Source organism: Pavona decussata, unplaced genomic scaffold (genome assembly GCF_977016875.1).
Source record: "Pavona decussata unplaced genomic scaffold, jaPavDecu1.1 SCAFFOLD_234, whole genome shotgun sequence".
NCBI lineage: Eukaryota > Metazoa > Cnidaria > Anthozoa > Scleractinia > Agariciidae > Pavona > Pavona decussata.
In genome coordinates, this window is record NW_028145639.1 from 1360632 (window position 1) to 1377928 (window position 17297).

The following is a 17297-nucleotide window of genomic DNA, read 5'->3' on the forward strand; positions in this document are numbered from 1 at the left end:
CAATGCTCAACAGCTACTCTTTGACTCAAGGTAAAGTTGACCTATATATCTTTGTCATTACACTGAATTATTTTGTTTAAAATTCTCCTCACAGCAAATAGTGGTCTCCATTGATCCTGATATTTTACCCAGAGGTCAGCTGCCTGAGGAGAGCATCCTACTTCAAAAATTGGAGATACTTGTTGCTGGCTATAAAATAGAATCACAATGTATTCCTGCCAGCATCACTTGGCAGAGAGCTGTTGTGGAACATGATGTAGCAGATACACTCCAGGTACAGTTATATAAAGGCCAACTTGAGCTGCAAGTGTGCTGTGTCAGTGACTGAAAAATTCCTGTATTAGTTTTTCACTAGGCTAAAAAATGTAACATCACATTTCTTTCACACATACAGTACCACAAATCGACATTCCAATCCTAGCAGTATGCAGGATAGCTCCCACGAGTCTCCTGTAGCTCAGTGGTAGAGCATCTGAACTAGTAATCAGAAGGTCATAGGTTCAACTCCTGTTGGGAGATCCCGGTTTTTCTTTTTCACTGACTGAAAAAAGTCATCTTTCATTAATTTTATTCACCAGGCCTCAGTTGTTCAAAGAGCGGATAACTTTATCCACTGGATAAGTCACTATCCAGCGGAGCAAATATACTCCAACCAATTCTTTTGGCAAGTTTTCCACACAATCCCATTCTTAAATTTGACATATGCTTCTACTCTATTTGCAAATCATAGGACTATCGTGAAAATCTTGCACACAATTTATCTGCGGGATAGTGAACTAGCCAGTGGATAAATTTATGGACCCTTTGAACAACTGGGACCAGGCCAAAAACGTAGATCACATTTCTTTCACAAATTTGCTGTGGTAGAAAAATTTGCACATTGTATGCTAATTTGTAACCTTATTTGAAACTCATCTGTTGCCTGCGGATGCAGACTGTTTTCGAATGAAAGAATCGACAGCTGGAAATATGTCTGCGTTCGCGGGCTAACTCTTAGCTTCTTTGAAATAAAGTTGATGTTCAAACTTCTTTTAACGTTTCAGGAAATGCAAAAATCCTTCAATTTCCGTTATTGCTGACGATGAAACTTTTTTCTGCTTTCTGTGAAAGAACTCTTGAGATTTTTACAAGGAAAGTTGTAACGCTTGTTATCATGGGCCTTGAGAAGTATTTCAGGTACGTTTGCCTTTCTTAATTGGTTTCTAGAGAACTAGTGCATCTTCAACTAATTACAATGTACTTGCTACTATGAACGGTGGACAGGGAAAAGTCAGGGATAAAACAGATTTTGTCTCGCGTCATTCGCCTTTTTCTCAATCTTACCGTGGCATGTTCAGGGACGCTGCTCGATCTTGAAGCGAGCCGTCTAATTGTTAAATTTTTGTCCTCGTCGTCGTCATCATCAATGGACACTAGATGTAAAACGCCCTCTCCAGTCTACTGGATTATTCAGGAAATTAATTGGGCGCTTTTTAAGTGACATTGAATCCAGATTTAATCTTGCCGGTTTCATGGGTAATTATTCGGCAATCTTTTGTCCTTACTTGTTTCACGGCTATTTATAACATCGCGTGTCTCAACACAATAATAAATTGATAAAATGCTTATCACATGTTACAACAACAATCTTTATTTACACATGCGCATTACAATGGGATACGAACGTCCAATTATCGGGCTGAGGTTGAACGCTCTTTTTTCTCTTGCAATTTGAGCCTGAAAGCGTTCTAAACATGTTCTTAACCGGTTACAATGTATCAATAAATCAATGCATGCATACCAAGAAACTATCAAAAAAGCATTAGTTGCCATAATATGCTATGAAGTTGCTTGTGACATGTTTACGCAGCTTACTCTAGTGCTGCTCACAATTCAAGATGTAAAGACATTCTTAACCTACTCTCAGCTTGGGTATATTTTTAATATACATGTTCTTAATTTTACTTAATCTCAGCCTCAACGTTCTTATAAAAGAGTACAACAATTATAATGAACAATATAAAATAAACTAATTTATATCTAAAGGCCAACTTCGTTCTTAAAACGCTCAATATTTATTGATAGTAAAATCAGATAGTTTTATAATACCGGCAGGCTAAGTTGCCAAGATGTAGAATTCGTTTTACATAATATCTATTACAGGCATATAATTTACATAACATTTCTTAGACATAATAAATTGAAAATACAGTAGAACCCCGGTAACTCGAACCCTGAAGGGAGGCGAAAAACTGTTCGAGTTATCGGGGTAGATAAAAAATTCGACTTTTCATGTAAATAATTTATAGTTCATTGATTATCAGCACTTGAGTATACAACCCAAGGCAAATTAAATTTACTCTTATCAGAAACTGTAAGTCCCATGTAAGCTGAGGCTTTCGGGTAAAAAACAAGAACTTTGTCAACATTTTAAAGAAAGAATTGGAACGCCTTGAGATGTGAACATTATGAACTTGTACTATGAACTTTTTTGTTTTCTATGTGACAGCTTAACAGGCAGTGCATGCGGTTTGACTAAAAAGATCCGAAATGACTATTAAATGCGTGATCTGTTGCAGTGATTAAAGTGAAGTGTCAATTCCATTTTTTTTTTTTTTACCGATAATATGACAGGAGGAGCTAATGGGATGCAAGTGAGCTAGTGGTGAGCTAGTGGTGGGTTGCAAGAACCAGAATTCGAGTTATCGGGGTAAATTTTGATCAAGGGAAACAAAATTTAGTTCGAGCTAGCGAGGAATTCGAGTTATCCGAGTTCGAGTAATCCGAGTAAAAGTGACTGAAAAGTAGGGTCAAATCCAAGGGAAACGGGACATAGTTCGAGTTAGCGGGGAGTTCGAGTTATCCGAGTTCGACTTACCGGGGTTCTACTGTATACTAATTTGAGCTTGAAGTTACCTTGAGGTCTGCTTATTGAAAGGGATTGTTGCAAACATGGGGCATATTTGTCGTGCCATAGATATCACCCTCAGACGGATTTCTTTGATTCTCCAGCAATAGACAAAAGGGTTTAACGAAGAGTTAAGAAAAATAACTAAGGATGTTAAATTAGTTGCCAACACGACCGACGCATTGTAACCTAGAGTAGCCACAACTAATAAGGAACAAAAATATGGTATGTAACAAAGAATAAATAAGCCAAAAACACACATCATACTGTTGACAGATCGTCTGTACTGCAACAAATTCAAAGTGTTTCGTTTTAGTCTTTTTTGGCCTCTAGGTGCTGCATGGCTGGTAATTCTTGTGTTAAATTGCTTTAGAGTCCAGTAGATTTTAAAGTAACATGACAGCGTCACAGCAATGCTTAAAAAACCGACGATTATGCCGCTGATCTTGTTGATTCGGATGTGCCACATGCGTGAGAAAGCCCAGGAAATGCTGCCGAGCCACACGAGAACAAGTGTTAGGGAGACCTTTTTAACTGTCACCACCGCGCGATACCTCATCCGAAAATACAATGCCAAGTAACGGTCCATGCTTATCACTGTCATGGTTAAGAAGGACACTGAACAAAAGAAATAAGCCATCACTGCATAGAAAGGCTGAATTGAACAGAACAAATTAAGATCAGATAAGCGTGTTCCGAGGCCTGATGCAACTTGTAAAGGCTGTGCCACCATTCCTACACCAAAATCCGAGAACGTTAAACTGTAGTAGAGCGCTTTCGTCGACGAGTGAATACAACGGCATCGATACAAAGCGATTAAAATGATAGCATTTCCAGAAACAGCGAAAATAGATAAAATGACGTTCACGGTACAGATGAAAACGCTCCAGTGCCAAGATGACTCTTTGATGAAAAGATATTCTTGGAAATCTTGTTCTGAGCAAGAATCACTTTTTGCGATCATCTTCGAGAGTAGCGCACACTCTGCAAAGCATGAAGCTGTCCTTCAACTAATTTCTTATCAAGTTATTGTGAAAAAGATCTAGGCAATTTCATTTCATAAAGGGACGGTCAGAGTTAAGTAAAAATCATTGACGTAATAATTGTTTTCTTGTATCAACACAAATGTGGAAACGCATCTCAATTCCCTATTAAAAGCGTCCATTTGAATCGCGAAATGACAATGTAGTATTTTTTCATCAACAAAAGCAAACAAAACGGCGGCTTTGGTTGAAATTGCTTTCAAACTTGGTGTTCATTATTTGTACTCGAAATGAAAAAATGCCACACACTGATGAAATATTAAGGAATTACCTGCTATAGGCTGAGCGTCCGTTGACTGTTCTTATTTTTCACTTGTCGTTCGTCCAAAACCTGAATATTGAAAGAACAGATAAGCTCTAACTAGGAACATTTTTGGAAGAAAACGAGAACAAGTCTCAACGAAACTTAGGAGAATTAGTTTCGATATTAAACAGTCAAATTATATTTCTTTCTTAGCCATACATTTCAACAACTTAACTTTTTTAATTGTAAGATGCTTTAAAGATGAATCACAATGTATTTTGAATATAATTTTGGCTGATGGCTAAATGCTGTTAATATTAAAAGAACTGTCTATTCATTCTTTCATGTAATGTAAAGAAGTGAATTATTGTATTTTTGTATTTTCTGTGGCTGACTTCAATATAGCAGGAAGGAAGGACTTAAAAATACGTGGTCCTCAGTGGCCTGGCTGAAGGCCTGGGCCGCGCAGAGGCAGGAAGCACTTAATATCTCTGTCCATCTTTGTACTTTGGCTAGTTTTAGTTGCTCACCATTCGGCGTTACAGTCAACACTGCCGCTAATACACTATTATAGAGAGGTTTGCTATTGACTTTCATAAAACCAAATCCAAAGTAATTACTCTGGCGAAACCCAAAGAGGCCAAAAAAAAACCAAAACAAAAAACAACCACGATGAACGAATCAGACTTCGAAACATTAATACCGTCAATGGCGCCAAGAGCAAGAAAACGCGCGCAATCAAGGCAAGGTCTTTGGTTTTTCCTGTTGATTAGTGGAAAAAGTGGCGCGAGTTACGTGATACAACTATCACGTAACAAAAAATGTAAAGAAATATTTCTGCCATGCGATATCTTTCTCCCTTATAGAGGTCGATTAAGAGCCAAAAGTTAATTAATACTTGGGCAAATTTGTTCCTACAGTAAAGCCATTCACAATGGCTGCAGTTTGTAGCAAAGTCTTCAAAGGACGTAGCAGTTTTAACAGCTTCATGAGCAAAGGAAAATTTTATCTCTGAATTAAATTTCAAACTCTCGCGCCACCCAAATCTATTTACTGGAAATTAATCAAACTTAAGTTCAAAAAAATGATTTCTTAACACCATACCTTAGCGACAAGGAGACAGTTCTGCGAAAAGGTCTGAAGAAACGCGTCATTAAAGCAGACAACGAGATATATAAAGCAAATTTGCTAGTTTAAGTAGTCTGGTTTTTTTTCAGTGTAATATCAGGTGCATCTGCACTGTCATAAGCTGAAGTCACGCTCAGCCTAATTACACCATTTGCTGCAAATGATGTTTTGTATGATAACGGGTTATGAAAGCCACAATTAATAGCCATTGGGCAGAAGCTTCCAGCACATAGCAAAAGTCTTGGTTCTCACCTCAAAGGCCTCTTGGTGTGGGGTTGTTTTAATTGATTATTTTAAATTTTCGTGCATCTGCCACTAACATCCATACTCGGCAAACCGTTGCATTTAATAAATGGCATTAGGCTGGTACACACTGCAGACTAGGCTAATTATGAACGCAAAACAACTCTTAAGAGTTTGATTTAACTGGCAGGCGGATCGGTTTCCCAAAGTGCCATGACGTCGAAACTTTTAAATAAAGCTGGATAATAGCCAAGAAACTAATCTCACTTAAGCGTAGGAGGTGATTTCCGAATTTCGTCCTCTTTTCCCCAGGCGACCAATAAGAGCTACTGACCATAAATATCAAATATCCCACGGCAGATGGGAAATTTCAGATTTCATTTTATTTCACCTAAATGTTCCCTTTGGTGAACTATTTTCAAGAATCACAATGAAAAGTTCTGCCGCTCTTTCGTTTTTCGCTTCATCTCCCGGAAAAAAACGAGAAAATCGTGCATCTTTAGCAAACTCGCACACAGCAATGAGAACTAACCCCGTTATTCTATACTGGGTGCAAGTAAATCTTTCTATCATATCTCGTAAGGTGTAAAAATGATGTCGCAATTAGTATTTTTAATGTTGAAGATAGCGATCTTCGAGGGATTAGATTTCAAATTGAAATTAGGGTCGATTTTAGAGGCCCATATTTGTCCTAGCATATGTTTTCTGGAGCAAAAATATAGCTGAAGTCTATGCTTAATCCTTCCTTTTCATTCCCTCCAAGTGTAATTTTTGTCCCGCTAAAAGCGAAGCATCCAGAATAAAAAGTGTGCAGGGTATTTTGACAAGTTCGATGGCTCGCTGTCACGATTACCGTCACGCAAATCACTTTACTTAAAAAAATCCAGTAACCTAAAATTAACATTTATATTCAGTTCTCAATGCATATTTCGAAGGCAGATATTTAATATTTCAGTTCCATTACAATACTACTTTATTATTTAAATTTCGAAGGTAATAAATATTGAAAACCGACCCACCGTAGGACTAGATCTACGTGATATATTTTGCTGACAGATTTTAAGAGCCCGTTACAACAGTTGACGATGCACTAATGGCTATACGAATATCCTCACAAATCTCACCAAAGTAACTATTCTATTCTTAGATAAGGTAGAGATAAGATAAAATAAGATAAGATAAGATAAAATAACTTTATTATATCACATTAAAGTTCATTCATTCATTCATTCATTCATTCATTCATTCATTCATTCATTCATTCATTCATTCATTCATTCATTCATTCATTCATTCATTCATTCATTCATTCATTCATTCATTCATTCATTCATTCATTCATTCATTCATTCATTCATTCATTCATTCATTCATTCATTCATTCATTCATTCATTCATTCATTCATTCACGATCAAGAAAATATTTCAAAAGATAAGTGGCCCATCTTCAAGACATCCACTTGCTTTCTGTGTCGATTTACAGAGTTGAAATACAACACGACGTATTCACAAACACAGGCGATCGCGCCTTAATTAATTTCATCGACAATACAAAAAGTGCTTTGACTATTGCTACCATACGTGCTATTATCCTGAATGACAAACGGCTGACTTCACTTTCTTAACCGCTTGACTCTAAGGTTATAAAGCGAGAAGATTATTTAATAATAATAATAATAATAATAATAATAATAATAATAATAATAATAATAATAATAATAATAATAATAATAATAATAATACTTTATTTATACACGTGACACCAGGGAGCTCCTAAGAGCTCGTTAAAACGTGTACGTGTGTACAAATGTAAAATAATAAATTCTACAAATGTACAAATTTCTTCTAATTAAGAACATACAATCCATAATTTAAGATACTAATTATATTATAAAACGAGACCGCAAATTTGGTGAGTTATCCTTCGTGAGTAACAGCAGTGAGTTATCATATGGTGAGTTGGGCCGGCAAGATCTTGAATTTTCAAGATCTCGCCGGCAAGATTTTGAAAATTCAAGATCTTGCAACTCACAGGCCTTAACTCACCATTGCTAACTTACTGCTTTGTTTAATTCTTATATTAAAAACAGGAATATTCTGACTGATTGTCTCACCACTAAAGAGTTTCCTTTGGTCGATTTTATGACTCTTGTACCCCATTCTGCACTGCTGAATATCTGTTAGTTATGCTTTTCCGTCACTTTTGAAATTTATTCCTATTAATTTGGGCTAAGTTGATTTTCTCCGCTCGTATTTCTTATTTGTTACCTACTTGCCAAAAGAAGTTTTTGCAAGAGTTGTCAAATCTATTTTTAGATGAATATGAGGATTGTAGAGATAGTCGCTCTTAATATCTGTGTCCGTCTTTGTGCTTTGGCTAGTTTTAGTTGCTCACCATTCGGGGTTACAGTCAACATTGCTGCTAACATTTAGAGTGGTTTTCTATTGACTGTCAACAACAACAAAAGTAATAACTCTGGCGAAACCAAACAGACACAAATAACACGATGAACCAATCAGATTTCGAAGCATTAATACTGTCACCGGCTCCAAAAGCAAGAAAACGCGTTCGATCAAGGCACGAGTGGTTTTGGTTTTGCTTCTCATTTATTGAGGAAGTGGCGCGAGTTTGCTATTTAGTTAGAGAGCACAGTAACGGAAAATCAAAGCAACCGCGAAACAATTGAAAACTGCCTTTGAGTACTGACAGCATTATCACTCGAGATGAAAAGTGTTCAGTTTTGTCTCGGTTTTATTTATAAGAAAGGATGACACTACATATATCATTGATATGGAAAAAAAAAACAAACAAAACATCCAAGCTGTTAAAAAACAGTTGTAATGGGAGTAGGGATGGCACAGTGGTGAGAGCACTGGCCTCCCACCAATTCGGCCCGGGCTCGACTTCCGGAGTTGACGTTATATGTGAAATGAGTTTGTTGTTTGTAAGTAAGTAAGTTTAGTAAGTTTATTTTGCCACACCACAAATACAATGTAAACAAAAAAAAAATAGAAAAAGATAGATGTAACAATGGCGAGGAGACCTAAAGGAAACTGTGAAGCTTATATTAATTAGGTCTCCTCAGTTATTATTTTACAAGATGAGATCAAAAAAGAAGATAAGACAAGACGACGGATACAATTACAATTTCATACAATTACAATGTCAAACGGAAGGATATATTACGAAAAGAAAAGCTACAAGAAAATTAAAACTACTAATAGTTATTATAGAAAAACGCCTTAAGTGCTTTTTTAAAGGAGATAGAGGAGGACGAGTTGACGATTTCGGTACACAAGGAGTTGTAAAATTTAGGTCCCTGGTAAAAAACGGAAAATTGTTTGATGTTAGTTCGACAAAGAGGCAAACGATATAAATGAGAGTTTCTTGTATGATACGAATGAATTTCTTTCTGTAAGGTGAATTTACTGTCAAATTTTAAGGGAAGGGTATGGTTTTGGTAAGAGAACATGAATAAACATAATTGAAATAGGTGTATGTCATGAAATTTTAAAATACCAAGTTTTCTAAAGATTGGATCAGTATGCGCATAGAAATGGGTTTTAGCTATAGTTCTCACCACTCGTTTCTGAAGAATTTCAAGACGAACAAGGTTCGATTTGTAAGTGGAGGCCCAAATTAGGTTGTAGTAAAAAAAGTATGGATAGACTAGTGTAAAATATATTGTTCGTAGAGATTTTGTCGACAAGTAGAATTTAGATTTGCGAATTATTCCGATAGACTTTGAGACTTTGTTAGCCACATGTGAGATTTCGGACTTCCAGTTTAAATTTTCATCTAGAATTACTCCCAAGAAAACTGTTTCTTTTACCTGATCAAGTTTATAATTATTTATTACAAGTTGAATATCATGACTTGTACGTTTTTGACTTGGTTTAAATACCATAAATTTAGTTTTTTCCAGATTTAATGAGAGCTTGGTTCTCATCCCTGCTCCGAGGGTTTTACTCCGGGTACTCCAGTTCTTATCCCTCTAGAAAAGCCAACTCTTCCAATTCCAATTCGACCTGCAACACACCGTCACCTTCGAACGAGTTCCTAGAGCTCTCTGGTGCCCGGTGGGTAAACAAATCACATTTACATTTTACAAGGGCATTACACGACAATGAACCCATGGATCAGTTAATGATCCCTTACAACCTGGTTTCCCTCTCTTCTGTTCATGTGATGAACTGGTCAGTTTAATGCTTTAATAGTGCTTTAATAATGCTTCGATAATAACTTCTTTACATAGCACAGACTAGAGATCACAATGGGATGCTGAAGCGGAGGCTATAAGGCACAGGTCGTCAAGCGAAGAAAACAAAGCGATGTTACAAGGTGTGCTGGTAGATCACAATTCGAAAGATAAATACCAATTACAAACATTACAAAAACCAATTAATGTGAGAAATTAAAGCCATTTAAGTTTAACCCCAGAATAAATTCAGTTAAAAGCTAAGTTTAATTTCATTTACAACCTATTATAAACTTTATATACAACAAAAACTTTATGTAACAACGTATTATAACAACTGATTAGTTTTATGATATTATTAAGGATAAACGTCAACGATTTGTATAACAAAAGGTTAAGTTCAACCAAACATTAGTGCAGGCCAAGACGTTTATTGGTTTTATTTTAAATAGAAGTAAAAACGTTAAATAAGACTAATGATATAAATTCACAATTATTGGAAATACTTCCAAAGGTTTTGTTTATAGTTTGAAAGAGTAACTGAATTGTGTAGTGAGGGAGGGATGTTGTTCAAAATGTGAGGAACTTGCACCCGAAGTGAAAAAAACAATTATTTGTGAGGATATACATGCAAGTTACTAACTTGCACCAGGCAAAAAGTTTTTGTGTAATGAGGTGTTGATAACAATCAGAGTTAAAGGTTGAAAAGGGATGAGCGAGGAACGGGCAAGAGCCTCTGTTTGTGAAGGAATACAAAGCAAAAACACAATGCTTATAGAAAGACCTTTAAAGTGTATATGATACGAAATTTTTTATTAGCTTATTAGGAAGAGCTTTCAAAATGATGAAGAATGGCATTTATTTTATTGCGATAGCATTCTTGGTTGCCGAGTTATTCAAGATTTAGGCTTATGCAAATTAAACAACTTGTGACGTCACAAGACTGACACAAAATAAAGGGAAATCACAAAAAATGGAATATCTCTTTTTCTGTATAGAACTGAAACTTTGTAGAGTTGTTATACTCATCACAAAGTTTCATGATATGATCCACTATGACATCTCCATGGCAACACAATGGGCCCCAGGCCCTCACCATCCAAAGGATAAAATCAGAGTTTCCCTTCCCAAGAAGCGCTTTTTGCTCTTGACGTTTATTCAGTGGGTGTGAGGGAATATGGACATTACGCAGCACAAGTATAAGAAATTCTGTTTGACTGTGGAGCAACAAATAAGGCATTTGTCATTTTGGGAAGGTAGAGGTCTGGTAACGAGTACGTTGCTATGGTGACATCATAGCCACTATCACAATGTGTAGTTCTGTCAGCACATCAACCCTGCAAAATTTCAACCCTGTAGATGTAGTATTTGCGTAGATATTCCAAATTTTGTGATTTCCCTTCATTTTGTGTCAGTCTTGTGACGTCACAAGTTGTCTAATTTGCATAAGCCTAAATCTTGAATAACTCGGCAACCAAGAATGCTATCGCAATAAAATAAATGCCATTCTTCATCATTTTGAAAGCTCTTTCTAATAAGCTAATAAGCGATTTCGTGTCATATACACTTTAAAGACTAATTTATTTTTTCTGGAAGGATGAAGTAAAATCACCCGTTAAACTTAATCTTGTCAGGATGCAGAATTAGTTTATTAGCAATGAACCGTGTGGTCACGAAGGACAGTTTTCGGTTCACAATTTTAGCCAGCTCAGAGATGTTCTTGTGTCAGTTCGAGGGTTTGCTTGTGAAAGATGATTGCTTTTCAAAGCTGTGGGCTCAGAGTTTATCATACGTGTTTGGCTTGCAAAACATGGAAGGAGGATGAAGACTTCACGCCTGATTTCCCTCATTCTCCAACAGTATAAAATTGGATTTAACAACGAGTTGAGACAAGCAATGTCAGCCGCGATGTTAAATGCCAAGGAGGGGTTTAAATGTTCTTTTTGATGTGGAAACTGCAACGCAAACAACGATAAAATACGGAAGGTAGCAACAAAATAGAAGGCAAAATATTAGCATGATTGTGTTGAGTGATTTCTTGTATCGATCAGCATTCAGATGGTGTCTTATTCGGCCCTGTCGTTGTGGCACTGAGATAACAGGTTGTGGGTTGAGTTGTTGCTGATGATGCCGTATCGCAATATACGTTCTGATGGATGTCACTGAAGTTAGGACAACACAGCAAAAAATGAAAACAGTGCTTATAACCCTGGCTATTCTTTGATGTAAAAGCCAAGAGAAAGGCCAGAGAATTCCAACCATCCAACATGCTGCTAGTCGTAACAAAACTGTTTTGAGAGTGATAACTTGGCGGTACCATACTCTAAGTTTAAACGCACGAAATCTGTCAAAAGTGATTACCAGTATCGTCAGAAAAGATACAGACGCCAAACAGAAGCCAACTATGGCATAAGGAGTTCGGACCTTGCAAAATAGATCAATGTCGTTGAACACCACTGCAAAACAGCACACTGCAAATAACGGTTGAACAAAGAGACCAATTCCTAAATCCGTGAAAGCCAAACTACAAAATAATGCTTTGATAGGGGAATACAATGATCGACATTTTCGGAGGGCTTGCAACATTAAACAGTTACCAAAGACGGTAAAGATTGCTAATACAATATTTGTGATGCCAAGAACTTTGTATGCAACTGTACTTGAAGTTATTTCGCGCCATTGGGGAAATTCTATGAGACAAAACATTTCTGTTGGCAGCTGACGACTTGGTTTCCTCCTTTTAGGACGAAGAGGACTGTGCGTCAGGTCTGTTTTTCGAAATACTGTATTGTACCTGTGCAGAAAATGATGAAAAAATTATAAAGTGAAGTTTTTTTGTCGTTATCTTGCACAAAAATTGCAATGAAATGTTTAACTTCGTAGCCGCTTTAGTCGCCCAATTTAGTGGCACATGGGTAACTTCCCTCTCCCCCTTCCCCCTCAACAAACAAACGAAAAAAACAAAATGGCTTCAATGTGTAATGCAAGGGTAAGTGACTGTGAGCATTTCAAATTGACCGTCACCAGTTTTTATTTCCCTGTTCCATTAGTAAGTAATTGTTATTTCGGCACTTCTGAAAGTATTCATGCCACAGACTGAGGAATCTTTCTTAATGTTAATCGAAAAAAAATTCACGTTACCAGGATAAATTGTGTCCCCCGCATTGACTTTATATTTATTTGTTAAAATCGCACTGATGTTCCCACACCCCGCTTGTTTGCCGTAAAAAAATGATTTTGAGTGTTCAAGTAAGCCGAGAAGTCAGAACTGCGCCAGACGACACGGTAATTTTGCATATATTTAAATTAAACATATCTTTCCTTTTCAGACAATACTGTTGATGTTAAAGGAACAGTGCAAAATCGAGAAACTCATTCGGGTTTCTTGGTTCACTTTGCTTTCAAAAGTTTTCAAAATTGTATACTCGACTTGCTACAGAATATTAAAAACATTATTTTATGCCTGTCGAAAACATGAGCTAGTTTTCCAAGTCGTTGAATACCTCTTTTCCCGCAGAAAAGTTAAGGAAAAATTTTGCGCCATGCGGTATACTTCTTCCTCACAAAGGTCTACGACGAGCCCGCATAAGATAATTAATACTTGAGTTTCTTTGCCCCCACGGTGAAGCCATTCGCAATGGCCACAGTTTGCAGCAAAGACTTCAAAGAACGTAGCAGTTTTAACAGCTTCACGAGCATAGCAAAATTTTACCTAACTATTCGCTGGGAATTGATCAAACTCAAGTTCAATAACAAATTTTCTTAACACCATACCTTAACGACAAGAAGACAGTCCTGTGAAAAGGTGTGAATAAACGCGTCATTAAATAAAACAACGAGAAATAGGATTTACTTATTAATTTGTCAGGTTTTTTCTAAATTGTGGATACGTTTGCAGCGTTTGTGCTGCTGAAGTCACGCTCACCCTAATTACACCACCTGCTGCCAATGAAAGATGTTTTGCATGATAAGGGTTATGAAAGCGGAAGTTGCTGGCACAAGGCCAAGGTCTTGGTTCTTACTTCAGAGGCCTGTTTGTGTTTATTTTTATTATTATTATTTATTATTTTTAATTTTGGTGCATCTCTCCCTGGACTCGATACTCGGCAAACCCGTGCATTTTAATAAATGATATGAAGCTGGTGTATATTAAAAAACTAGGCTAATTGTGAACACAGAACAACTCTCAAAAGTTTGAATTTGCTAGGATGCAGCTCGGTTTTCCAAAGTGCCATGATGTCGAAACGTTTGAATGGAGCTGGATTTTAGCCTAGAATCTGATTTCACTTAAGCGAGGAGGTGATTTCAGAATTACGTCCGGTTTTCCCCTGGCGACCTTAAAGCCCGTTTGTTAGGCTCATCTGTCTTTGCAGATTAAACGATAAATTTGTACTAATTTCAAATATTGTTTTCATTAAAAAAAAAAAAAAACCGCCGTTGAAGATATAACGAATATTTAACAATTATTCCACGAGCGCGCGTTGGATATGAGATGATAGATAGCCAACGAGGCGCGTAGCGCCGAGTTGGCTATAATCATCTCATATCCAACAAGCGCAAGTGGAATAATTGTTTTATTAAAAACAACCGAGAAATATTGCTAGATCTTACTGATTTCGCTGTGCAAGAACGACCAGAAGGCAATTTAATGGTCGCCATTTCTTGGCCATGGTATAATTGCTCATATACCATGGCCGCTAAGCCTATCAAATCCCTCGAATTGCATTATACAATGATGCAGTTTTTAATAATTATCTTTATTAACTAATTGATAAGGTTATTTGGCCATCGTAAATAGATTAATATTGAAAAGCTACGAAGGTAACTTTGACCGTTGTCAAGTTACCACATGTTCGACATTCAAATCCTAGCAGTATGCAGGATATTTGTCCCATGAACCTAGTTTAATGGCCTTAGCTTCCACGAGTCTGCTGTAGCTCAGTGGTAGAGCATCCGAACTAGTAATCGGAAGGTCTTAGGTTCGAGTCCTGATAGGAGCACTCGGATTTTATTTTTTCTGAGTATGCCTGTGTCACTTTCTAGAATAATACATCATTCTCAAACCAAATAGTCTTTTCCGCTCCCCTGGACAAGGCACCACACGCAGTTTCTCCCTTATCCTCAAGATAGATATTTACTTCATAGGATGTATCCTTGCTAATGGACAAGAAATATATATATGCAAACAAGCAAATAATGTAAATGCATTGAAGCAACTTTTGTGAGATCTGTTCTCTTTCTACAAGCAGAGTAGCAAACAGAGCATTTTGTTTTTGTTGGATGTCTTTGAACAACCTGACGCAAGGCCACTGCGACAGATAGGAACAATCTGTAGCTTAATAAAATAATAATAATAATAATAATAATAATAATAATAATAATAATAATAATAATAATAATAATATTATTATTAAAAAAACAATCTGTAGCTATATAGCTATAGATCTTCGAGTTAGTCAAGATCGGCAATAGACTTGTTTTCTTGTATCAGCACAAATGTGGAAACAAATTCGAACTCTCTATTAAAGGTGTTGCGATCTGACCCAACCGCAAAGTGACATTAACATTAATTTTAAAGGACGAGCAGACAAAGTGGCATCTTTGTTCATTTAATATTTGTCAAATAATCATCACAGGTGAAAGAGATGAGTAGTTTTCATGCTGAGAGAGCATCTTAAGCTTTTCCTGTGGGCTATCAAGGGTATAATGGACATGCTTTGAAGCAGACTTGCTGGCACAAGTCAAATGCCTCTGTATTCATCTGCTTGTTTTTAGTTTCATCCAAGCCTTTAAAAATGCGCGGCACTCAGTGGTAAGCTTGTGAGAAACGAAATGTATAATATAAACATCTTTCCTTCGACAAAAATGAAAAATAAAGCTTGGGAGTTTTCTCAGTTTTTTGTAGATACCATGGTTCATTTACCGCGAGCCTTTGCATGTGGGAGGAGAGAAGAAAATTGACTCCTCTAAAAGGACCACTGCGTAATGTTGCGCCTCATTATGACTTCCAACTTCTTAGGGTACAAAATCGTCGGCCTAACGTACATGAAAACTCTCTATTTAGTTGTTAAAGGCAAATAGGTCCAATTTTAACATCAAACTAACGTACACATTAACATGAAATAATGTGTATACAATATACAAATTACAAGTAAACAGGAGAATAGGTAAATAACTTCAAAAAAATGCATAAATAATAAGAGATTAATTTTCTAATTAATCCTTATGCTTAAATTTAAAAATCTCTAAAAAGCTACATTTGGCTAAAACCTCAGAAAGGCTATTCCATCAAAGGCTTGTAGTCTTAACAGAAACTGAATCATACATTCTTAGCTGGTTATTCTAGCGGACTACCTTTAATCGGTCAAGGTTTGTTAGCTTTCAGCCTAATAATTACATGTTCTCTTCACTTGAAACTTAAATTTAAAAATATCTAAAGGTTTACCTTTGGTTAAAACCTCAGAAAGGCTACTCCATCAAAGGCTGATAGTCCTTACAGAAACTGAAATGCACATTCTTAACTGGCTATAATAGCGGACTACCTTTAATCAGTCAAGCGGTTTGTTAGCTTAATTTCAGCCTTATAATTACATGTTCTCTTTAGAGAATTTATTATCCATACCACAAAACTGAACTTGAGTTCATGTGATTTCGGAATATTGGTCAATTCAAAGGATGATGTTTTTATTGCCACGAGAAATTCTGCGAAATGATCACGTTTATATGCCACAAAAGGCTCTTCGTATTTCGCCGCCATTTTTATTTCTGTCCAGTTCCCTTGCTTTAGCTAATAAACGAACTGGTTAAAGACTAAGAAATAACAACATGGTGGACAGTGAATTCGTTTCCATGTGATGGACTTATCTCGGTGTTAAATGAAAGCTTTTAATGAAATTCTTCCAGCGATTTTATTACGATCAAATTGGCAAAAAATGTTCCATCCTGCTTCGTGGAGAAATTTCAAAGCTATAGATATCTCAATTCCTTTTTTGTTTCTATCTTTTGTTCATAACATGTTTATTACAGATTAACTACAATAATTAAAACCTATGGGTGCAATTCATTATATTATAAACGAGAAGGATCTTCGTTTATGACCAGCGAATTAGGGTTTTTAAATGGTCTCTATTCTCCAGAACTAACAGCTGCAAGTCTTGCAAAATTCCGACACAATCTCGCTGTAAGTTTCGAGCACAGCCCGAGGTGCGAAAAGTTCGAATCACAAAATTTCAAGAATATTTCATGGTTGTTATCTACCTGCCAAGAGAAGTTGATGGAAGAGTTATTGAATCCATTTTTAGATGAAAATCGAATCTGAGGCTCGTAGAGATAGTCGCTCTTAATATATCTCTCCGTCTTTTACTTTGGCTAGTTTTAGTTGCTCACCATTCGGCGTTACAGTCAACGTGTTCGCTAACATGGAGTGGTTTTTCATTGACTGTCATAAAACCCAAATCAAAAGTAACAACTCTGGCTAATGGTCAACAAACGCAAAAAAACACGATGAACCAATCCGATTTCAAAGCATTAAAACTGACACCGGCGCGAAGGGC

The 17297-nt window shown here is 36.5% G+C and overlaps 1 protein-coding gene and 1 long non-coding RNA gene across 2 annotated transcripts; one reads left to right on the forward strand and one right to left on the reverse strand.

The window, feature by feature from the left end:
- The first annotated feature begins 99 nt into the window (after positions 1-99).
- LOC146458047 (uncharacterized) lies at positions 100-12297 on the forward strand. Its single transcript, XR_014858331.1, has 4 exons — positions 100-274; positions 1044-1176; positions 9802-10537; positions 11319-12297. It is a non-coding gene; the product is annotated as an uncharacterized LOC146458047 (long non-coding RNA).
- On the reverse strand, positions 2609-4123 carry LOC146458048 (histamine H2 receptor-like). Its single transcript, XM_085091308.1, has one exon. It carries the CDS (start codon positions 3849-3851, stop codon positions 2892-2894), a length of 960 nt encoding a protein of 319 aa, XP_084947434.1. The 5' UTR covers positions 3852-4123; the 3' UTR covers positions 2609-2891.
- Positions 12298-17297: the final 5000 nt, after the last annotated feature.